Source organism: Hypanus sabinus, chromosome 6 (assembly GCF_030144855.1).
Source record: "Hypanus sabinus isolate sHypSab1 chromosome 6, sHypSab1.hap1, whole genome shotgun sequence".
NCBI classification, from domain to species: domain Eukaryota; kingdom Metazoa; phylum Chordata; class Chondrichthyes; order Myliobatiformes; family Dasyatidae; genus Hypanus; species Hypanus sabinus.
In genome coordinates this window covers 169,549,663-169,573,859 of record NC_082711.1, presented here as the reverse complement: position 1 = coordinate 169,573,859, position 24,197 = coordinate 169,549,663, and the positions used below count along the sequence as shown (strand labels likewise).

The 24,197-nt window shown below is 39.0% G+C and overlaps 1 protein-coding gene across 7 annotated transcripts in view; it reads right to left on the bottom strand.

The window, feature by feature from the left end:
• Positions 1–2,958: 2,958 nt before the first annotated feature.
• The window catches only part of lyrm9 (LYR motif containing 9), a 95,885-nt gene continuing 74,646 nt past the window's right edge, over positions 2,959–24,197 (bottom strand). For 4 of the 7 annotated variants that reach the window (XM_059973482.1, XM_059973481.1, XM_059973480.1 and 1 more), the window contains 3 exons: positions 21,328–21,494; positions 14,064–14,156; positions 2,959–3,934 (listed from right to left, as the gene is read on the bottom strand). In XM_059973482.1, the coding sequence (XP_059829465.1) occupies positions 3,911–3,934; positions 14,064–14,156; positions 21,328–21,453 (243 nt within the window). In that variant the 5' untranslated portion in view covers positions 21,454–21,494 and the 3' untranslated portion in view covers positions 2,959–3,910. Of the gene's footprint in view, positions 3,935–4,924; positions 5,069–10,857; positions 10,990–14,063; positions 14,157–21,327; positions 21,495–24,197 lie in introns of those variants that run through there. The other 3 variants (XR_009512845.1, XR_009512844.1, XR_009512846.1) reach the window with 3 other exon arrangements.

The following is a 24,197-nucleotide window of genomic DNA, read 5'->3' as shown; positions in this document are numbered from 1 at the left end:
TTCAAAATCAAGTTTGCCATGGAATCTCTCCATTCACCAGGCACTACTTCAATTTAATGAGCAAACAATGACTGGCACTTCTAATACTATGGCATTCCTTCCAGAATGCAGGACTCCACACAATTGCAGAAAGACACATATAATAAGCAAAGGCACCACAGTATACACAACACACACGTACTCAAATTTAACTCACTGATTAATATTGTTAGTTGCATTTCCAATCTCCCTCCTTATACCAACCCCCATATTACCGTTGATAATTCCCACTGAGTGGGAGTAAAAGGAGCCTTTTCTGGTTGGCTGCCCGTGACTAGTGGTGTTCCACAGGAGTCAGTGTTGGGAGCGATTTTGAGGAAGTGGAGAAGCTACAGAATGACTTGGGTAGATAAGGAGAATGTGCAAAGAAGTGGCAGATGGAATACAGTGTCAGGAGGTGCAAGGTTATGCACTTAGGTAGAAGAAATGAAATGGTTGGCTGTTTTCCAAATGGAGAGAAAATACAAAATTCTGATTTGCAGGTTGAGTCTGTGATGAGGAAGGCAAATGCGATGTTAGCATTCATTTCAAGAGGACTAGAATATAAAAGCAAGGATGTAATGTTGAGACTTTATAAAACACCAGTGAGGCCTCACTTGGGGTACTGTGAGCAGTTTTGGGCCCCTCATCTTAGAAAGGATGTGCTGAAACTGCAGAGGGGTCAAAGGAGATTCATAGAGACAATTCCAGATTTGAACGGCTTGTCATATGACGAGTGTTTGATGGCTCTGGGTCTGTATTCACTGGAATTCAGAAGGATGAGGGGTGACCTCATTGAAACCTATCGAATGGTGAAAGGACTTGATAGAGTGAAGAGCATGTTTTCTATGGTAGGAAAGTCTAAGTCCAGGGAACACTGCCTCAGAATAAAGGGTCGTCCTTTTGGAATGGAGATGAGGAGGAATTTCCTCCTCACCAAAGGGTGGCGAATCTATGGAATTCTTTGCCACAGGCAGCTGTGGAGGCCAAGTTTGTATGTATAGTTAAGGCAGAAGTTGATGGATTCTTGATTGGTCACAGCATGACAGGATATGGGGAGAGTGCAAGAGATTGGGACTGAGAGGAAAAATGGATCAGCCATGATGAAATGGTGGAACAGACTCGACAAGTCAAATGGCCTAATTCTGCTCCTATGTCTTATGGTCTTACATTTCCTATCCCTTACTGCTTCTTAGCTCCAGCCAGAGTGATACTACATCTTGAATTTCTGAGTCAATATCTTTTCACATCAGTTTTCATCCTAAAACCCATCAAACCCAAATCTCCGCAACACACACAAAATACTGGAGGAACTCAGCAGGCCAACAGCATCTATGGAAAAGAGTACAGTTGATGTTTTGGGCCATGATCCTTTATCAGGACTGGAAAAAATAGATGAGGATACCCAACTCTCTTTGCTGTTGGTTAGCCACTCTCCATCCAAGCCCTACCCTCAATTTTGTGTGCTTATCTTGTACTGTGTCTTCTTACATAACATTTTATCAAGTGGATTCTGAAAATCCACACACTGACTCATTCCACTGGTTTTTCTTTAACCAAGCTGTATGTTCCATCCTCAAAAAGCTCCCACAAGTTTCTCAACTATCATTTCTCTTTCGCAAAACTATGCTGACTTTACTTGATTGAATTAAGACATTTCCAAATGTCCTGTGATTACCTCCTAAGTAATATATTCCAGTATTTACCCAATGACAAATGTTAGATTAATTGGTCTACTGCTTGTTGATTTGTCTTGTTCATTTCCTGTGGTGAGCCAGTGTCAATTGCCACCTCGCTGATGGGATGAGGGCTTCGGGCCACTGCTCTACTCTCTCTTCAACCATGGCTAGGCATAGCTCAAGTGCCATCTATAAATTTGCTGATGATACAACCATTGTTGGCAGAATTTCGAACGAAAGGGCATGCAGGAGCAAGATACACCAGTTATTTGAGAGGTGTGGCAACAATAAACCTGCACTCAACATCAGCAAAACCAAAGAACTGATTGTGGACTTCAGGTAGGGAGAGACAAGGGAACAGAAACCAACCCTCAGAGAGATCAGAAGTGGAGAGAGTGAGCAATTTCAAGTTCCTGGGTGTCAATATCACTGAGGACCTAACTCGGTCTTTTTTCTCTATATTTATTTATCATGTATTTCATTGTGCTGCTGCCATAAAGTCAATAAATATCATGACAGAAGCCACTGATATTAAATCTGATTCTGATTGAATAGAGATACAGATTCACACGAACAGTGCAAATGTGTACACGCACACACAAGCAGTCCATCCAAGGACTCAAATTCATGTTAACATCGATATTAGAGGAAAAGAATTTTTAACTCTTAGTCACAACTAATTTGGGAATTTGAACATTAGAAGTTAATATTACACACAGACAACTACTAATTTCCATACAAGCACAATCCTTTAAATATCAATGAAGGATTCCAATTCTGGTGGTATGACTGAATGCTGAATTTTGACTAAGTCAGCAACCAAGCTTGTACATGGCCCTAACTGTGGATGATCCTGGTAAGTATATAATTTTTTTTTAAACTGAGAAAGTGAAGTGCGAAGTTTTAATCTAGGATCAGCTGCTGTCAAGAAACCATGATGGAGATGAGGTGAAGTTTTAAATTAGTCAACTTTTTGGAATCTTCTGGCTCAAAGGGCAGTGTGAGAAAAGATTTTGAATATTCTTAAGGTGGAGGTAACTAGATTCTTGATAAGGAAGAGGGTGAAATATTACCAGAGATAGATAAGACTGTACATCTCATTAAGTCAGCCATAAACTTTTAAGATTGCAGAGCTGGCTCACGGGGCCCCAGCATCTGCAGGTTTTCTCTTGTTTCTCATGGGGTCCCAGAACTTATCACTGCTTTACATTGGTTTATACATCCTGGTAAAGCAAAAGAAAACGACTGCATGCAAACTGTATGAAATAAAACAGGTTATTATTATCATTATGGGAAATTAGCAGAATTTAATTATTTCAAAAAGACTGTACAATTCCCTGCATTGATCCACAAACCAAAACATTCTAAATTTTAAAAATAGAAAAAGAAGGATATGACACCTTCTCAGTACACGGATAACTTTTTTTTCCATTTTAGATCTTTGCTATTTTGTCTCACACAAATATTATGCAAATTACATCATAAATGTGCATACTTTTGAAATGGGGTCAAGGGTACTTGGCCCTCCAGAAATGATAAGACTGCATACAAATACTCTTCAAAGAAAAAGTGAAAAGAACTTCAGTAAGGTAGAGTGTATAACATTTAAAAATATGTGGCACATTGCTTTATACATAAATGGCACACAACGTATTTTGTCAAGAGTTTATCCATTAACTTATCTAATAAATCAACACGATTGACTGCTGTATATCTTGTACCTGTTTTAAATTAAAAATCTTTCGATGAATTCAGCTGAATAGAAATTAACTTAAAGATACCTCTGAATCTCTTGTCTCCCCACTGAGCCTCTTGTCAAGGTTAGAAGAGATCTGAAAACAAACTGTATTTTGATGTGAACATGGCTATCAGTTGTAACACCACAATTCAAAAAAAAAGTTGAAATACAAATATCCTAAATTGAAAATAAAAATTTATAAATAAAATGTGCCTCATTAATGTCTGAAACAGACTACATTCCAAGGATGAATCATCTGTCCTTTCTCAATTTCACATTAGTTCTCCATTTACATTCTTGTATGTTTACAGTGACAGAGTTGCTACTGATCTTGAGTGTTCAATGTTAAATAACTAATTGAATATTTAGGCACTGCATGCTATTAATTTTAAACATTTGGTACCAGCCAACATCTAGTCTTCCTCAGTATTTTGCTTGTAGTGTGGGTCTTAGTCTTATTTTCCTTTGGTCTTCACTACTTCTGTTTCATATTTTTATACTGTAAAAATATAATGTACAAGATTAACCCAAATAAGGATTGAACCAAACAAAAACAATTTCTTCAGAGACAAGAGACTGTAGATACATGGATCTAGAACAGAATAAAACTTCTGGAGGAGCTCAACGAGTCAAACAGCATCAATGGAGGTAAAGGGTTTGCATTTCAGGTTGAGACCCTGTATCAGGACATCCCCTTTTAGAATGGAAATGAAGAGGAATTTCTTTAGCCAGAGAAAGTGATTCTGAGGAATCCTTTGCCACAAGATCTGTGGAGGCCAAGTCTTTATGTATTTTTAAGCCAGAAGTTGATAGATTCTTGATTGGTCAGGGCATGAAGGAATACAGGGAGAAGGCAGGAGATTGGGGCTGAGAGGAATATTGGATTTGCCATGATGAAATGGTGGAGCAGACTCGATGGGCCAAATGGCCTAATTCTGTTCCTATATCTTATGGTCTTATCTCATTTCCTTGATGCATACAGAATTACCAAATTACCAAAAACACCATTTATCTCCATTTGTTGTCTAGATAATACATTGATTTTCATGTCTTCAACTTTAGACAGTAAGCCATCATCAGGATCTTGTGCAGAGGAAGTTATTCATAGTCCTGTTTTTTTTTGACATCACCTCCCAGCTTCTCACTTCATCTTCCCACCCCTACCTTTCCCCTCACCTGCTTTCATCTATCACTTGGCAGCTCATACTCCTTACATTCTCTCCCATCTTCTTCCGCCTTCCTTTCCAGTCCTGATGAAGGGCCCCGGGCTGAAATGTTGACTGTTTATTCTTGTCCATAGATGCTGCCTGACCTGCTGAGTTCCTCCAGTACTGTGTGTGTTGCTCTGAATTTCCAGCATCTGCAGAATCTCATGTGTTTATTGGCTATACATTAGCCCAAATCTCTTAAGTTGTATATTAGTCCAGATTTTGTAGTCTTTAACTTAGATCAATGCTGATTGCACAATGAATTTATAGCATTTATGTACCTCACAGCTCCAGAAATCCTGAATTCAGATGCTGTGTGGAGTTTGCATGTTCTCCTTGTGACTGTGTGCATTTCCTTGGGTGGCTCTAGTTTCATTGTACATCTCAGGTTTGCTGGTGGGTTAACTGGCTGCTGCAAACTGTCCCTGCAGTCAAGGGGTGGTAGGAAAATTGGGAAGGAGTTGATGAGCAAGATGGTTATAGAGTATAGGTTACATGGAAGTGGAGGATAGGATCTAGTGGCTGGCAGACTTGATGGGCCGAATATTCTCCAATGAGAACTATGAACACAAAATGCTGGAAGAACTGAGAAAGCCAGGCAGCATCTATAGAGAGGAATAAACAATTGAAATTCTGGACCAAAACCCTTCATCAGGACTGGAAAGGAGTGGGCCAGGAGCCAAAATAAGGAATTGAATTGAATTTATTTAAATCTTATTTAAATCTTTAAATCCCACAACATGAGGGAGTAAAAATACTTGTGTTATGACTCTGTTGCAATGTACATACAAGTGAGGGGAGGGGAAGAAGTACAAGCTAGCAGCTGATGGGTGAGACCCAGTGAATGGGAGGTGGTATAAATGAGCAAGACATCTCAATAAGCATTTGTTTCTAGCTTACATTTAATATATGTGCTGATAAAGAGACCAACCTTTCTGTGCTGGCACTTTGTCATGGTTATTCACCAACTAAATCATTATGCTACACAAGCTGCAAAGTGGCTGACAGTGGCCAGACATTCCTCCTGTACCACGCCTTCAGTCTAAGCACCAAAATATTGGTACATCCAATCACCTGTTCTGCTGAGAAAACTTACTAAGGTCACTTGCATGGGAGAGCTGATGTTAATATTATGACTTTTTCTATTGAAATGAGGAAACAACCTTGAGTTACAACCTTTGTGATTAATTTCTTGAATTCTATTTCCTTTAATAATTCTATTAGTTTTAAATTAGCTATGGAAAGGGGAAGTACTAGTACAGGAGTTCAAGTTCTAAACTGGGGCAAGGTGAATTTTGATGGTATAAGACAGGAGCTTGCAAGAGCTGATTGGAGTAGTGGCATGGGTCAGGTACAGTCAGTTGGGATCAAGTGAATGTCTGGAGGAGTACCAGGGTTGCATGAGTGTACTCAGGAAGGAAATCAGGAGGGTAATAAAGGGGTCATGAGTGGTAGCTTTGGCTGAGAAGATCTATAAGAACCCAAAGAGATTTTATAAGCATACTAAGGGGAAAAGGGTAATTAGAAAGAGTAAGCAGGATCCTTCAAAGACCAAAAGGGTCATCCTTATGTGGAGCGGCAAGAAATGGTCAAAGTCCTTAATGAATATTTCTGCTGTTTTGTCTTGTCCATACTGCACCAACCGCTGCCACTGGGCTATAAATGTGCAGTGTGTGGTTAGGTGCCTTGGTCAAGGACACACACACTGCCTCCGCTGACGCTCGAACTAACAATCTTCAGATCACCAGCCCAAAGCCATAACTACTTGGCCACTCGCCATTTTAAACATGGATAAAGACATGAAGGCCAGAACTAGGACATGTAGATGAGGAGGTCATGGAGATAGTTCACATTACAGTAGAGGTGATGTTAGATGTCTTAAGAGGTATGCAGGTAGACAATTCTTCACAGCCTAACCAAGTATATTCAAGAAGTCTGTGGGAGACTATAGAAGTTGCAGGAGCCCTGCCTGAGATATTTGCATTATTGTTAGCCACAGCTGAGGTACCGGTAGACTAGAGGGTAGTGAATGTTGAGACTTCATTAAATGAGACAAAACCTGGGAACTGTAGACCAATAAATTCAACATCTATACTAAGTTCCCAGAGAGGATTCTGAAGAAAAATGTGCATCTGGAAATATAGGAGATGATGACTGATAGTCACCAAGACTTGTTCATGGAAGACCACATCTTATGAACTTGATTCAAGTATGTGATTACAAAAGTGGACAGAGGCAGCATAGTAAATATGTTTTATATGAACTTCAGTCAGAGTTCTGATAAGTTTCCACATGGTAGGCTGCTCTGGAAGGTTAGATCACATAGCATCCAAGGAGAGCTGACTAAATACACAATTAGATTGATGGCAGAAAGCAGCGGGTGGTAGTGGAAGGTCATTCCTTGGGCTGGGGGCCCAATACCAGTGGTGTGACTTGGGTACAGTGCTAGGCCTATCGCTGTCATTTATAACAATGATTTGGGTAGGAATGTACAAGACATGATTGGTAAGTTTTTAGGTATCTCCAAAATAGGATAATGAAGAAGGTTATCAAACATTGCAGGAGATCACGATCAGCTGAGTAAGTGAGCTGAGCAAGGACAAAAAGAGGTCAACTCGGATGAGCGTGAGGTATTACATATTGGGAAGTCACATCCGGGTAGAAATTTCACAGTACACAGCAGTGCCTAGGGAGTACTGTCAAACAGAATTAATTTGGAGTACAAATAAAGTCAGGGGTAGACAGGGTGCTGAAGGCTTCTGACATGTTGGATTTCGTAAGTCAGGGCAATAAATATAAAAATCAGGAAGTCATAATGAGGGTGTACAGGACACTGTTGAGATTGCACATGGAATATTTGTTCAGTTTTGGTTGCCCTGCTGTAGGCAATATGTAATTAACTGTAAAAGGGCACAAGGATTTACAAAGATGTTGTCAGGACTTAAGGGTCTGAGTTATAGCCCATTATTCTCCCCTCTAGGGGAGAATGCCACTATGACCGGGTTACAGGCACTGAACATGGGTCTGTGGTGCAGAAGGGAAAGAGGGAGAAGAAGGGAACGGTAGTGATAGGCGATTCAATAGTCAGAGGAACGAACAGACAGGAGATTCTGTGGACATGAATGGGTCACCCAGATGGTATGTTGCCTCCCAGGTGCCAGGTCAGGGATGTCTCAGATCACGTCCACAACATTTTGGAAAGGGAGGGGGTGCAGCCAGATGTCTTGGTACATATTGGTACCAATGACATATGAAGGAAAAGCAATGAGGTCCTGAAAAGAGAATTGAGAGAGCTAGGTAGAAAGCTGCGAAGCAGGACCTCCCAGATAGTAATTTCTGGATTGCTGCCCGTGCCACGCACCAGTGAGGGCAGAAACAGGATGATGTGGCAGATAAATGTGTGGCTGAGGAACTGGTGCAAGGGCCAAGGCTTCAGGTTCTTGGATCATTGGGATCTCTTCTGGGGGAGGTATGACCTGTTCAAAAGTGACGGGTTGCACCTGAACCCGAGGGGGACCGATATTCTCACAGGCAAGATAGTTAGAGCTGTTGGGGACGGTTTAAACTAACTTGGCAGAGGGATAGGAACCAGAGTGAAGGGACTCAGGAAAGGAAGGATGACAAAAAAGTAAAGATAATGTGCAGTCAGATTGTCAGGAAGAGCAGTCAGGTGATGGGAATTAGTTGCAGACAACAGTCTGAGTATCAAATCATTAGGGAAAGGACACCATTTATGGTACAAGGTGTTTTATCTAAATTCAGGTAGTATAAGAAATAAGGTGGATGATCTTGTTGCAATATTACAGATTGCCAGGAATGATGTTGTGGCCATCACTGAATCGTGGTTGAAGGATGGTTGTAGTTGGGAACTGAATATCCAAGGTGACACGTTATATCGGAGGGATGGGAAGATAGGCAGAGGGAGTGGTGTGGCTCTACTGTAAATAATGGCATTAAATCAGTAGAAAGATGTGACATAGGATCGGAAGATGGTGAATCCTTGTGGGTTGAGTTAAGAAACTGCAAGGGTAAAAGGACGTTGATGTCAGTTATATACAGGCCTCCCAACAGTGGCTGGACGGTGGACCACATTACAACGGGAAATTGAAAAGGTGGGTCAATAGGACAATGTTATGGTAGTCATGGGAGATTTTAACATGCAGGTTGATTGGGAAAATCAGGATGGTAATGGATCTTGAGAGTGAGTTTGTTAAATGCTGAAGAGAAGGCTTTTTAGAGCAGTTTGTCATTGAGCCTACCAGGGGATCGGCTATACTGGATTGGGTGTTATGTAAAAAATCAGAGGCGATTAGGGAGCTTAAGGTAAAAGAACCCTTAGGAACCAGTGATCACAATATGATTGTGTTCAGCTTGAAATTTGATAGGGAGAAAGTAAAGCCTGATGTAGCAGTATTTCAGTGCAGTCATGGAAATTAGTGGTATGAGAGAGGAGTTGACCAAAGTAAATTGGAAGGAGCTGCTGACAGGGATGTCAGCAGAGCAGCAATGGCATGTGATTTTGGGAGAAAGAGGAAGGTAAACCACTGAATACATGTTGGGGAGGGTGAACAGATTTGGGCCCCTCGTCTTAGAAAAGATGTGCTGACATTGGAGAGGGTCCAGAGGAGGTTCACAAGGATGATTCCAGGAATGAAAGGGTTATCAAATGAGGAATGTTTGATGGCTCTGGGTCTGTACTCGCTGGAATTCAGAAGGATGAGGCGGGATCTCATTGAAACCTTTCCAATGTTGAAAGGCCTAGACAGTAGATATGGAAAGGATGTTTCCCATGGAGGGAGAGTCTAGGACTAGAGGGCACAACCTCAGGATAGAGGGGCGCCCTTTCAAAGCAGAGATGGGGAGAAATTTCTTCAGCCAAAGGATAGTGAATTTGTGGAATTTGTTGCCACGTGCAGCTGTGGAGGCCAGGTTGCTGGGTGTATTTAAGGCAGAGATTGATAGGTTCTTGATTGGACATGGCATCAAAGGTTATGGGGAGAAGGCCGGGAACTGAGGTTGAGGAGGAGATTTTTAAAAAAAAAGGATCAGCCATGATTGATTGGCAGAGCAGACTCAATGGGCCAAATGGCCTAATTCTGTTCCTATGTATTATAGGGAGAGATTAGACAGGCCTGGACTTTATTCCTTGTATTGTAGGAAACTGAAGAGTTAATCTTATAAAAGCATAAAAAACCATGAGAGGCATAGATAGGATGAATGCAGTCTTTTTTTCCAGGGTTATGGAATTAAGAACTAGGGCACAGACGTTTAATGGGAGAGGAGAAAGATTTAATAGGAATTTGAGGAGCATCTTTTTGTTTTACATCGAAGGTGGTATGTATGCGGAATGAACTGCCTGTGGAAGTGGTTGAGTGAGAAACAAAAACAACTTTAAAAAGACAGTTAGACAGGCACATGGATTATAAATATTTGTAAGGTTACGGGACAAACAGTGGTTAATGAGATTAGCTTGAAGGGGACATCAAGATCAGATGGGACATGCTCCATTCCATGAGTATGAAAATAAAAACAGGAACACTGAATTCTTTACTAACAATCTATAATGCTTTAAACTACCCTTGATAAGACATTTAACAAGTATATAAAAAAAAACATCTTTTGACAGCAGCATGTCGTCAGGTCTAGTTGCTGCTGACAGCTCACTCTGCCTTCTGGGGCAGCCACATCAACCTGCTTAACAGTTAGATATAAACTTTTAAAGAGAGGCTGTCCTGTCCTGGAAGGGTTCAGCTGGTTCCTCTTGGACACAGCCAGGTGTGATAGCATTTAGACTGTGGTGTTTGCTTTGTGAGCTTGGTATCAACAAGTTGGGTCTCATGACCCACCTAACAGAGCTTGTGATTGCAATCAGAGCCTTGATATTGGGTACGTTGGCCTGGGAGTAGATGCTAACATCTGTTCACTACACAGCTAGTGGATATGGAGGATATTATTAAAAATAGTGCCAGTGCTACTTCTCTTGTGCTTTGCAATAACATTATTCTAGATGTAATGATTCTAAAGTATACAAAAATACAGGGATCACTGTTGCTCAGTAGACTGTGAGCTTGGTGCTGGGACTTGTACACCATTTTGGATACTGGCAGAACTGAATGAACACAAGTTTATGCAGTGGAAATGCAAGGCCAGTTTGAAGTGCAATAAAAATGTAATGCCTTAGAAAAAGTGAATAAGACTTGCACATCTGTGACACCTTGCACATCCGAATTCCCCAACAGCGAACTTGCTCTGATTAACATAGGAAAAGGGTCTCGGCTCGAAATGTCGGCTTGTTATTCCTCGCCAAAGATGTTGCCTGATCTGCTGAGTTCCTTCAACACTTTGCCTGTGTTACATAGGGGAAAAAGGCAGCCAATTTATTTCCAGCGAAGTGATAATAACAAAAGGTTCAGTATTGATGTGATAATCACCAAGTGATCATTATCCAGGATTCTCAAAGTTCTTACTATTGTACCTCAGGATCTTTTATATCCACCGAAGTAGTGACATTTATTTATTTATTGAGATACAGTGGAGAACAGGTTCCACTGGCCCTTTGAGTCATGCTGCCTAGCAATTCCCTGATTTAATCCTAGCCTAATCATAGGACCATTTACAATGACCAATTAACCTACCAACCTATACTTCTTTGGACTTACATACAGAAAGTGGGTCGTACAGTAAGTAAAAGCACAGAGGAAACCACGCAGTACCAGAGGGAACACACAAGCTCCTTACAGGCAGAAGCAGGAATTGAACCTGGGCCTCTGGTACTGTAAAGCGTTGTGCTAACTGCTATGCTACCATCACACCCCAATATAAAAGCATATCCACCTCTGACAGTTTAGCAGGCACTTCATAATTGGGAGTATTTCAATAAATGAAGGGGAGAGTATCAATTTACATGGTTTTACGTTCAGAACTTATGTATCAGAACAATTATCTTCAAGCTATTTTGTTTGGGAGAACAGCCTTTCCGAAAAAAAACTTTCAAATAACAGTATGTTTTCCGGATTAGCCCTTGAATTGCTTCAAATAAAGGTAATTTATGCTATTTATTTATATCAAGGAACAAGAAATGATAAAAGCTCAGGTAGCGAAACTCCACCAGACATACAAAAAAAAATGTTTAATGTAAATATGCTAGTGAGAAAATTGCCTGTGAATTCTGATGGCTAAAGGATTCAAGTTCAAATGGCTGTATTGATCCAGAATCATAATCAAGTTTAATATCACCGGCATGGCCTGGATGATGGACGTTGCCTTTTGAGGCACTGAACCTTCAAGAATGTCTTCAATACTGCAAAGGTTAATACCCATGATTCAGCTGACTTATTTTACAGATTCATGTTGTCGTTATAACAACCAATTACATCTTGACCAGACAATGAAGTAAATATAATGATAAATATTGACAAAAGTGCAACAATAGAAATACTTAGGTCATATGATTACATAATTTACTAATGGACTCCCTATTTCACTTGTAAATATTTTCTTTATCTGTAACATAGAAACATAGAAAACCTACAGCACAATACAGGCCATTTGGTCCACAAAGTTGTGCCGAATAAGTTCCCACCTTAGAAATTATGGGCTTACCTATCGCCCTCTATTCCACTTCACACATATCTGGGTTGAACTCCATTTGCCACTTCTCAGCCCAGTTTTGCATCCTATCAATGTCCCGCTGAAACCTCTGACAGTCCTCCACACTATCCACAACTCCCCCAACCTTTGTGTCATCAGCAAATTTACTAACCTATCCCTCCACTTCCTCATCCAGGTCATTTATAAAAATCACGAAGAGTAAGGGCCCCAGAACAGATCCCCGAGGCACTCCACTGGTGACCGACCTTCATGCAAAATATGACCCATCTACAACCACCCTTTGCCTTCTGTAGGCAATCCAGTCTGGATCCACAAAGTAATGTCCCCTTGGATCCCATGCCTCTTTACTTTCTCAATAAGCCTTACATGGGGTACCTTATCAAATGTCTTGCTGAAATCCATATACACTACATCTACTACTCTTCCTTCATCAATGTGTTTATTCACATCCTCAAAAAATTCAATCAGGCTTGTAAGGCATGACCTGCCCTTGAGAAAGCCATGCTGACTGCTCCTAATCATATTATGCCTCTCCAAATGTTCATAAATCCTGCCTCTCAGGATCTTCTCCATCAACTTACCAACCACTGAGGTAAGATTCACTGGTCTATAATTTCCTGGGCTATCTATACACCCTTTCTTAAATAAAGGAACAACATTCACAACCCTCTAATCCTCTGGAACCTCTCCCATCCCATTGATGATGCAAAGATCATCGCCAGAGGCTCAGCAATCTCCTCCCTCACCTCCCACAGTAGCCTGGGGTACATCTCATCCGGTCCCAGCGACTTATCCAACTTGATGCTTTCCAAAAGCTCCAGCACATCCTCTTTCTTAATATCTACATGCTCAAGCTTTTCAGTTTGCTGCAAGTCATCACTACAATCACCAAGATCCTTTCCCATAGGGAATATTGAAGTATTCATTAAGTACCTCTGCTATTTCCTCTGGTTCCATACACACTTTCTACTGTCACACTTGATTGGTCCTATTCTTTCACATCTTATCCTCTTGCTCATCACATAATTGTAGAATGCCTTGGGGTTTTCCTTAATCCTGCCCGCCAAAGCCTTCTCATGACTCCCTCTGACGCATGGATTAATTATTTGATAGTGGGATATATTGGGTGATGGGCAGGAAGGGAGAGCTGAGGCTTTACAAGGCATTGGTCAGACCACAACTGGAATTTGGTGAACAGTTTTGGGCCCCTTTTCCAGGAAAAGAGGTGCTTGCACTGGAGAAGGTCCAGAAGAGCTTTATGGGAGCATTTCCAGGAATGAAAAGAGTTAATGTACAAGGAGCATTTGATAACTCTGGGCCTGTACTTGCTGGAATTTAGTCTCACTGAAACCTATCGAATATTGAAGGGCCAATATAGAATAAATATGGAGAGGATGTTTCCTGTAGTGGAGGAGTCTAGGACCAGAGGGCATGGCCTCAGAATACAAGAAAATACCTTTAGAACAGAGATGAGGAGGAATTTCCTTAACCAGATAGTCATGGATCTGTGGAATTCATTGCCATAGACAGCTGTACAGACAAAATCATAGGGTATATTTCAAGCAGAGGTTGATGGGTTCTTGATTAGTAAGGGTATCAAAGGTGATGGGGAGAAGGCAGGAAAATAGGGTTAAGAGGGATAATAAATCAGCCATGATGGAATGACGGAGCAGATTTAATGAGTCAAAAGGCCCAATTCTGCTCCTACGTCTCATGGTCCTGTAGAGGTCAGGGGTTGGAGTGAAAAAATAATGCTTCTCAATTCTGATGGCACATGAGCTGGGAATCGTACAATCCAACAACACTCACTTTTGACAGAATCCAGTCAGCATCTTCAATTGCCCTTCTGATTATCTGCTGAATTCGTTCTGGATCATCTTCATCTGAATGAACCTTAAAATTCTGCAAGGTACAAAATGTCTGAAGTCATCCAACATTAACACCATTTTCAGAACTCACAACAGTTACATAAATTCTGTGACTGAAAGGACAGTTTGGCAGGTTTACGAATGGGAAAGGTCCAGAAGAATATAAAAGATTTTTCTCTTTTACTTTCTTTTTACAATATTTTTATTCAGAAGAAAAAAAGATTTACAGAGTGCAACACATAGATACATCTCAACATAACTTGGGTACATTCATATATTGTAATAAAATTGATCAAAATGTTATAGCATAACACATAAAGGTATACCACTCTGTAATCAAAAATTTAAAGATAGGTCATACATCATAAAAGAAATTTTTTATATATAAGTCAACCCCCCCCTACCAACTACCAAAGAAAAAAGCTGATGGATGACAATGGATAATTAGGGAAAAAAACATATTCACTTAAGAAGAGAAAATAAAAATATACATAAAAGTCTGTGCACTGTTAAACTTTATAAAATGGAAAAGTAATTTAGGAAAGGTCCCCAAATATCATAAAAAGATTGTTTTGAATTTAAGACTGAGCAGCGGATCTTTTCTAGATTTAAATACGACATAATATCACGTAGCCATTGAAGATGTGTAGGAGGGGTAGACTCCTTCCACTTAAGCAAGATTGCTCTTCTTGCTAATAGAGAGGTAAAAACTAAAACCTGTAGGTTAGGAGTATTTAAAGTTATATCTTCATTTGCAATAATACCAAACAAGGCAGTAAGGGGATTTGGGTCAAATTGGAACCTAAAAAGTTGTGAAAAGGTATGGAATACTTCCCGCTAAAACTTTTCAATTGTAGGGCAAAACCAAAACATATGAATTAAAGAGGCATCAGCAGAGTTGCATTTATTACAAAGTGGAGAAATATTCAGGTAAAAACTGGAGAGCTTCTGTTTAGAAATGTAAGCTTTATGAACCACTTTAAGTTGTAGAAGAGAATGACGAGCACAGAAAGATGATTTATTAACCCGTTTAAGAATTTTATTCTGTCGTCAGAAATCTAACAATTTAGGTCATCCTCCCAAGCTTTTTTATTTTATCTAAAAAGTCTTGTCTAGAATCAATCAACAAGTTATAGATACCAGTAATAGAACCATTAACAAAAGGTTTTAAATTTAAAAGATCATCCAGTAAATTTTTATCAGGACCTATAGGAAAAGTAGCAAATTGGAAACGTAGAAAATCTCTAATTTGAAGATATCTGTAAAAATGTGATTTTGGGAGTGCAAATTTATTTGACAATTGGTCAAATGAAGCAAGAGATCCTGAGATAAACAGGTCCCAAGAACACTTAATACCCAATTCAACCCAATCTTTAAAGACTTTATCAGTCATGGAAGGGATAAAAAATTAAGGAGAATGGAAGATGATAATGAAAAATTCGCTAAACCAAAAAATTTTCTAAGTTGAGACCAGATCTTTAAAGTTTGCTTAACAATTATGTTATCTGTTGTTTTATTTGCTGAAAAAGAGTATGATCCAAGAAGAGAGACAATAGAGGATTTTTTTTTTAATAAACAGAATTAACTTCTAAGGAGACCCATGATGGGCAATCTTTACAATAAATATAATAGGACCAGAAAGTAATATTCCTTATATTGACAGCCCAATAGTAAAACCTAAAATTGGGTAGGGCTAGTTCACCCATCTCTTTATTTCTTTGTAAGTAAACTTTACTTAAACAAGCTTGTTTATTATTCCAAATATAAGAGGTTAAAATTGAATCTAAAGAATCAAAGTACGTCTTAGGAATAAAAATAGGTAAGGCCTGAAAAAGATAAAAATTTAGGAAGAATCTTCATTTTAATCGAATTAATTCAGCCAATTAGGGATAAAGAAAGAGGGGACCATTTAGAAAGCATCTTTTTCACATAATTCAATAAGGGGTTTAAGTTTTCTTTGAATAAATTCTTGAAGTTTTTAGTAATTGTTACACCTAGATATGTAAATTGACTTGTAACAAGTTTGAACGGAAATTTGGCATTTGATGATATTAGGTCATTTAAAGGAAATAACTCACTTTTATGTAGGTTCAGCTTATATCCTGAAAAACAACTAAACTGGGAGATTAAAGAAAGAACCAAAGGTAAAGAAGTTTCAGTGTTAGAGATAAAAAGTAAAATATCAGCGTATAATGAAATTTTTTGAGACATACCTTCCCTTAGTATACCAGAAATGTCCTTAGATTCTCGAAGTGCTATTGCTAAAGCAAAGAGGACTAAGAGGACATTCTTGTCTAGTTCCCCACTGTAATTTAAAGGGCTTAGAAATTTGGGAGTTAGTAATAACCTGAGCAGTAGGAGACACGTAGATTAATTTAACCCAATGAATAAAATTAGGCCCAAATTTAACTTTTCTAAGGTCTTAAAAAGATAATTCCACTCAATCCTATCAAAGGCTTTTTCTGCATCTAAGGATTATATACACTGATTTTTTTGGATGGTGAATATATCACATTCAATAACTGACGTATATTAAAATGTGAGTAACAATTTTTAATAAATCCTGTCTGGTCATGTGATATAATAGATGGTAGAATATTTTCAAGTCTTCGAGCTAAGATTTTGGATAAAATTTTTGCATCAACATTTAATAAAGAAATCGGTCTGTATGAAGAATATTCAGCTGGATATTTTTTTTTAAGAATAAGAAATAAAAGCTTCATAAAAAGATTGAGGGAGTTTACCTGATTTAAAGGACTCTGATAAAACAGAGGATAAATAAGGTGTAAGTAACGTAGTGAAAGTTTTATAAAACTCCCCAGGAAAGCCATCAGGTCCTGGGGTCTTACCAGTATGTAAAGCACGTATAGCCTCAGCCACTTCTTCAATGGAAATAGGCTGATCTAACTGTGTTAGACTATCAGCAGACAATGTAGGAATGTCAACAAGGGACAGCTGACTAATTCATTTAGGGAGAGGCAGGGGCATACTGAGCCATTTTCCAATACAACTATGCACATTCTTGGGCTAGAAACAAACAAAAAAACATTTAACTTTCCCCTCAGCTGCTCAGGAATGTTGAAACACCACACTTTATTTCCATGTAATTATATTTCTTCCAGCAGGCACCTTGCCCAAAATTTAGCTTTATTACATCAAGATTGTAGGAGATAAAGTGTGTGGCTGCCAACTTCCTTCCATGAAAGGATGAATTTAAAGCTTATCAATAAAATGCTTTGGGAAACAAATCTGAAAGTCGATTAAAATTAAAATTCAACGTACAAAATAATGAAGCAGTCTTAAACAGATACAGACAGGATTGCTGAAACTCTGGAGGAACACTCCGGGAGATTATTAACATCTGATGCAAGAAATTTTCTTAAATGTAAGCACTTCCAGTAATTTAAGATAGTATCTATAACTCAATCATTGAAAAGCTTATCCTTCGAAGTGACAAAACCTTACATGCTAATAGGGTTTCATTGCTGAAGTTGGAACAATTACTTAGGCCAATTCTGAGTCATCCAAGTTTCATAGCCTACTGTGAAACTTGTTCAATATATTAATAATTTCACTGCCTGTTTAGTTAATTCTGAGGCAATCATACTTACAAATTCGGCCAATCTGATTCATTGCAATCAACTTAGTTATCTGCATTGTTATACACTCAATGATCACTTTATTAGGTACTTCCTGTAACTAATAAAGTGGCCACTGAGTGTATGTCCATGGTCTTCTGCTGCTGTAGCCCATTCATTTCAGGCTTCAGTTCAGAGACGCTCTTTGCACACCATCTTGACTGTCACCTTCCTGTCAACTGGAACCAGTCTGGCCATTCTCCTCTCATCTCTCTCATTAACCAGGCCTTTTCACCCACAGAACTGCAGCTCACTGAATGTTTTTTTTTGTTTTTGCACCATTCTCTGTGAACACTAGCAACTGTTATATGTGAAAATCCCAGGAGATCAGCAGTTCCCAAGATGCTCAAACCTCCCCATCTGGCACCAACAATCATTCCACAGTCAAAGTCACTCAGATCACATTTCTTCACCATTCTGATATTTGAACTGAACATCTTGGCTACGTCTGCATGGTTTTATACACTGAGTTGCTGCCACGATTGGCTGATTAGATATTTGCATTAACGAGCAGGTGTACCTAATAAAGTAGCCACTGAGTGTAGTTATATGTCCACTCTGTCTGAATGCCCTGTCACCCACCCCACCACTCTCAACTTACAGATGCACTCTCATCCTGCACGGTCACTCTTCATCTTTCAATGCTGCTTTTTCACATACCTATACAAACTGCTTGTTTTATTATGGCAGCGCCAGTGACAGTGTGCGTGTGTGAGCGCACACAAATTTGAACTTGAATATCCAGACCAATCCATGCAACCTCCTTATGATTAAATCTTAAATCAGAACAGCTTAAGACAAACTTAAGTTAATAGCAGATGTGATCTTTATGCTGCTTCACCCCATTGTGAAAAAATCCTAAAGTATTTGAATTCTGTCACTAAGTACTTTCTGATTTTTTCCATTACAACATTGTTCTATTTGTTTTCTAAACAGAATGCTGTTCCTTGGTCTAACTTCCTCAGTCTATCAGATCCTTGTATTATACCAATTCCAAACCTACAATTATTCTGTCACCTCTGGTCTTACTGGATATGGTCATTAGTCATACCCATGCAAATATTTCAAATTAAAATGCGAACATTAATGTGATTTAGTCTGTTATGGTGTTCCTATTAATGGGGATTAAAAAAACAATTTCAACAGGAACCAGCAACTCAAAAGTCACCTTTAAAAGGGGAAGGTTAAAAATAAATAAAATGATTGATGGACAAGAAACTTAGAATCTGCCAATTAAAAAAATACTTTCTGTACAGTCCATCCTACAATTAACCCAGGTGCTAACAAGGTTGAACATTCCTTCTCCGAGGCTATTTGAAAGAGAATGAAAACAGTGTATTCTGCCAAATTTAATTTGAACAATCTCCAAAACTGAGGTGCAAGCAATATAGCTTTCAAATATTGACAGCTACCCAGTTATCAGGTATTTAATTAAAAGAACATTGTATAATAAATTTCTTTCTTCCTGGGGAAATTCTTCAAATTCTATGATGACTTGCTTCCACTCTGGTTCAATAGGTTCCGAGACAGACTCTGCTACCATTATGCAGGAGTGCTGGTTGGGGCATTTGAGCCAGTTTGGAAGACAGTGGTTGGGGGAGGGTCTTAATTCAAGTCAAATTCTTTGCTTACATAAAGCATACCATTGGAACAATAGTGGAGACAATCTTTATCAGTCCATTAAAATAGCCACCACATTTAAGTCAATCCTATTAGCATAAAATGATTTTATGTAGCTCACTTAGCAAGAACATCAGAGTGAGAACACCATGGGCTAAGAATTTCCTGTACCAAGAAAACAGAAATAAATTTTGATTTTAAATCCACCAAAGTTGATAGCACAATGTCAAAAATGGAAAAGTAAGGCTCTTGATTCATGGCCCAATTACTGCTACAGGTCTCGATTAGGTTATTGCAGTTGGTTCTGAGTGTGCAATATTGCAAAAGATGTCAAAAAGGAAAAGATTTACTGAGTTAAAGTTCTTCAGATTTAGGTAGGTACAGGATCCTTCACTTGAGTGGATAACTAGAAAAACTGTAGACTTCTGATGTAGATTGTTAAAAGTCAAATTGTGGGTAAAAAGAAGCAAAACGTTTCATTAATGTCAATCAGCATCAAGGGTTAAGAACAACTGTTTGGAGTACCCACAATTTGACAATGGTTCTAATGAAAACTCATTAATATAAACATTATCTGTTTTATTTTAATTAACGTTGGTACATGTGACAATAATAAACAGATACCAATACTAAGTTACTCAAATCCCTGACTACTTCCAACATTTCTAACTTCGATTCTACAGCATCCAGACATTAACTTCCATAATATGGCTCAAGATCACCAAAAATTTGGAATACAATTTTTAAAAAAGGTAATTTAGAATATAGAATGCCAGAAAGAGCTATGGAAGCAAAAGCAATTACAGTGTTTTTGTAGCTAACTATGCCACATGTAGGAAAATAAACATAAGGAGTTCTACAGATACTGTATATCTTGAGCAACACACACAAAATACTGGAGGAACCAGCAAGTCCGGCAGCATTTATGGTGCAGCATAAAACAATCGATGTTTTGGGCAGAAACCCTTCTTCCAGTATTTTCTGAATGGACGAAAGGATGTTTATTTTTAGTGGGAAAATGTAGTAGTGGTGGACACTGGTTATAAAAGGGTGGTCCGTTTAAAATCAAAGACGTAGCTTTTTCTTTGAAAGTGTCGTAGTCTTTGAAACTATTTCTTGAAGAGCTTGAAATATATAAGGCAGAGATATAAAGGATAAATATTTGAAAGAGAACGGAGGAGAAAGCTTATTATGGGTTATTGGGAATGTGGGGATGAAATTGCAATCAGATTATTAATGGTCTTATGAAACAGTGCAGCAGGCTTGAAAAACCAAATAGCCAACTCCTCATTAGTATTTTATTTGTGCTGAAGTATTCTATGTACCAAGATGAGGCCACCCTCGAGGTGGAGGAGCAACACCTTATATTCCATCTAAGTGACCTCCAACCTGAAGGCATGAATATCAATTTCTCCTTCCAGAAAACAAACTACCCCCCACAACTCTTCTTCTATACCCACTCTGATCTATTATCTCTTCTCACCTGCCTGGGTTCCCTCCTCCTTCCATTTCTCTAATAATCCACTCTCCTCTCTTATCAAATTCCTCCTTCTCAAGACTCTGACTTTCCCCACCCACCTGGCTTGACCCGTCACCTTCCACCTATCCTCCTTCCCCTCCCCCCACCTTTTTCTTCTGGCATCTTCCACCTTCCCTCCCAGTCCTGAAGAAGGGACTCGGCCTGAAACATCCACTGCTTATTCATTTCCAGAGATACTGCCTGATCTACTGAGTTTCTCCAGCATCTTGTGTGTGGTGGTGCTTTGGATTTCCAGCATCTGCAGACTTTCTCATGTTTAATATTCCATGATCCTCTTCCAATATCTTAATGGATTAATTTAGTATTTTAAAACATGCAGGAAAAACAGTAACAAGCTCAAAGACTTAACAGTAATAAGGAATTGCTGCAAAATATTTAAGCATCTTGGTTTTCGACATGACACAAACCTGTCTTATTGCATGCATGTAATGCTGCTGAATGCTTTCTGTGGGAAGAAGTTTACAACACCGAAAGAGATATCGGTACAGCTGGAGAGGTGTCCGCACTAGTTCTGCACCTGGCAAAGGGGCCATTCCATATGCGTACAATCTCCTTCATCAGCCAATAACCAAACCTGAAATACACATTTACATGTATTAACTTAGGAACCCAACGATACCGAGCCAAATGTCTATCAGCCAATTATTTTTAGATCAGAGAGCTTGTACAAGCTTAGTCATAGGTACAGTACATTATTGTAGTCCAACTTCTTTGAAGTTCAAGAATATCTATGTAATATATAATATACACTCAGTGGCCACTTTATTAGTACCTTGTGGTCCGCTGCTGCTGTGACCCAACCACTTCAAGATTCAATTGGTTCAGAGATTCTCTTCTGCACACCACCGTTGTTACATATGGTTATTTGTGTTACTGTCACCTTCCTGCCAGCTTGAACAAATCTGGCCATTCTCCTCGCCTTCTCTCATTAACGAGGCACTTTTCCTACAAAAATGTAACTCACCTGATGTTCTTGTTTCTCACACCTTTCTCCGTAAACTCCAGAGACTGTTGTGGGTGAAAATCCCAGGGCATCAGCAGTTTCTGAGATACTCAAACCACCCCATCTGGCACCAAGAATCTTTCCACAGCCAAAGTCACTTAGATCACATTTCTTCCCTGTTCTGATGTTTGGTCTGAACAACTGAACCTCTTGATCATGTAGGCATGCTTTTATGTATTGAATTGATGCGACATGATTGGCTGATTAAATATTTACACTAACAAGCAGGTATGCAGGTATACCTAATAAAGTGGCCACTGAGTGTATATAAATGTAACTATAACAATGTAAAAGAATCTTGCTGCACAAGTCGGTTAAGGCCAGCGAATGGTACATTGGCCTTCATTAGTCATGGAACTGAGTTCAAGAGCTAGGAGGTAATGTTGCAGCTTTGGTTAGACCACATTTGGAATATTGTATTCAGTTCAGATCATGTCATTATAGGATGTAGAAGCATTAGAGGGTGCAGAGATTTACCAGGATGCTACTTGGATTAGAGAGCATGTTTAATGAGGATAGGTTGAGTGAGCTAGGGCTTTTTTCTTTGGAGCGAAGGAAGGTGAATTGATACAGGTGTACAAGATGTTAAGCGGTATAGATTGAGTGAATAAACAGACCTTGCCCCCAGGCAGAAATGGCCACTATCAGGGGGACATAATTTTAAGGAGATTGGAAGAAAGTATAGAGGGGATATCAGTTAAGTTTCTCTTACAGCGTGATGAGTATGTAGAACATGCTGTCATGGGTGGCAGTAGAAGTAGATACTTTATGGACGTTTAATTCTTAGGTAGGCTGCCGGAGAAATTAGGTCCTATGTAGGAGGGAAGGATTTGATTGACCTTAGAGTAGGTCAGCCCCACATCATAGGCCAAAGGAACCATATTGTGCTGTAGTGTTCTATGTTCTAAAATCTTAGTTTCTGCAACACTAAGCGAGTTTTGCAATTTCTATACTCCCCCACCCATTACTATCACTTAACCTGAATGTACTGAAATCATATACCAGATGGTCAATGATACTTTCATTTTCAGATTCCATTTCAGTAATCAACCTTCCACTTTTAGAAAGCAAGGGAATGATTTACCATCAATGCTTCCAATTTTAAAAACTAATGCTGGAACCACAGATTCTTGTTTGAATAGGATAAGACACTACTAGCTGGGATCTGATGACAGATCATGGACCAGCAAAATGAACCACTTCTCTTATCACACGTGGATGCTTCCTAGCCTGACGGGTATTTAGAATAATTTTTGCCATGCGTCAGCATCCAGAATATTCACATTTGATAGCAACAACTGTAGCAAACACATTGCTACTTAATCTCATTAACATGCAGAAGTGTTAAAGGTCCAAATAGTAACTTATTTACAGAGCACTTTTCATACAGATAATGTAGTTCAAAGTGTTTTAAAATGGAATAAAGAGCAAATGTGTAAATAAAATAAAAAATAAATAAAACAAACATGAAAAGACAAAAAAGTTAGTTAAAAGCAGGGTTAAATAAATAGGTTTTGAGTTGGTGTTTAAAAGTGTCAATTGAGTTTGCATCTCTTGTAGTTTTAGACATTGAGTTCAACAATTTTTAGGAGCATAACTCAAAAGCTGACCTGTCAAATATTTTTTGAGGGAGGATCATTTAAATTTAAGAGACCAGCAGAAGACCCGAGAGCTTGAGCAAGATAATAAACCAAAAAAGTTTTAAAACCAACGACAGATCCAAACTTTTCTAACAGATTTATCTTTTTGGTGGCAAAAACAGAATATGTTTCTTTCAAGATCAATGGCGGGCTATGTAGGAGGAAGTGGCAGATTGACCTTTGAGTAGGTCAAAAGCCCAGCACAACATCAGGGGCTGAAGGGCCATTATGTTCTATGTAAGAATTTACTTCAGATACTAGAACAAAAATTAAACCAAAGCTACAGTGATGTAGTATGAGAGAAGTCAGAATTCCAGTCAGATATTAAATCCAAGATACGTTCTCTCATGACATTATTATGAAGTGTTGAGAAGTTGTCCTAATGGCCTGGCATTTTGTTTTTGTCTAAATTAATACATTAAGAGATTACCACCATTAATGCTTGAGAAATGTGGGTATACATTAACGAACTGTAGTTCTGCTGACTTCCAATACCAACGATACTGTTAAAACAAGTCGCAGAATTATAGAAGACTGCAGAGAGGGCATTCACACCAGTGTCCACAAAGGAAATTATCCCCGCTTCCCTGCTCTTGACCCAAGTCCTTGGAGGTTACATCTCTAAGTACTCATT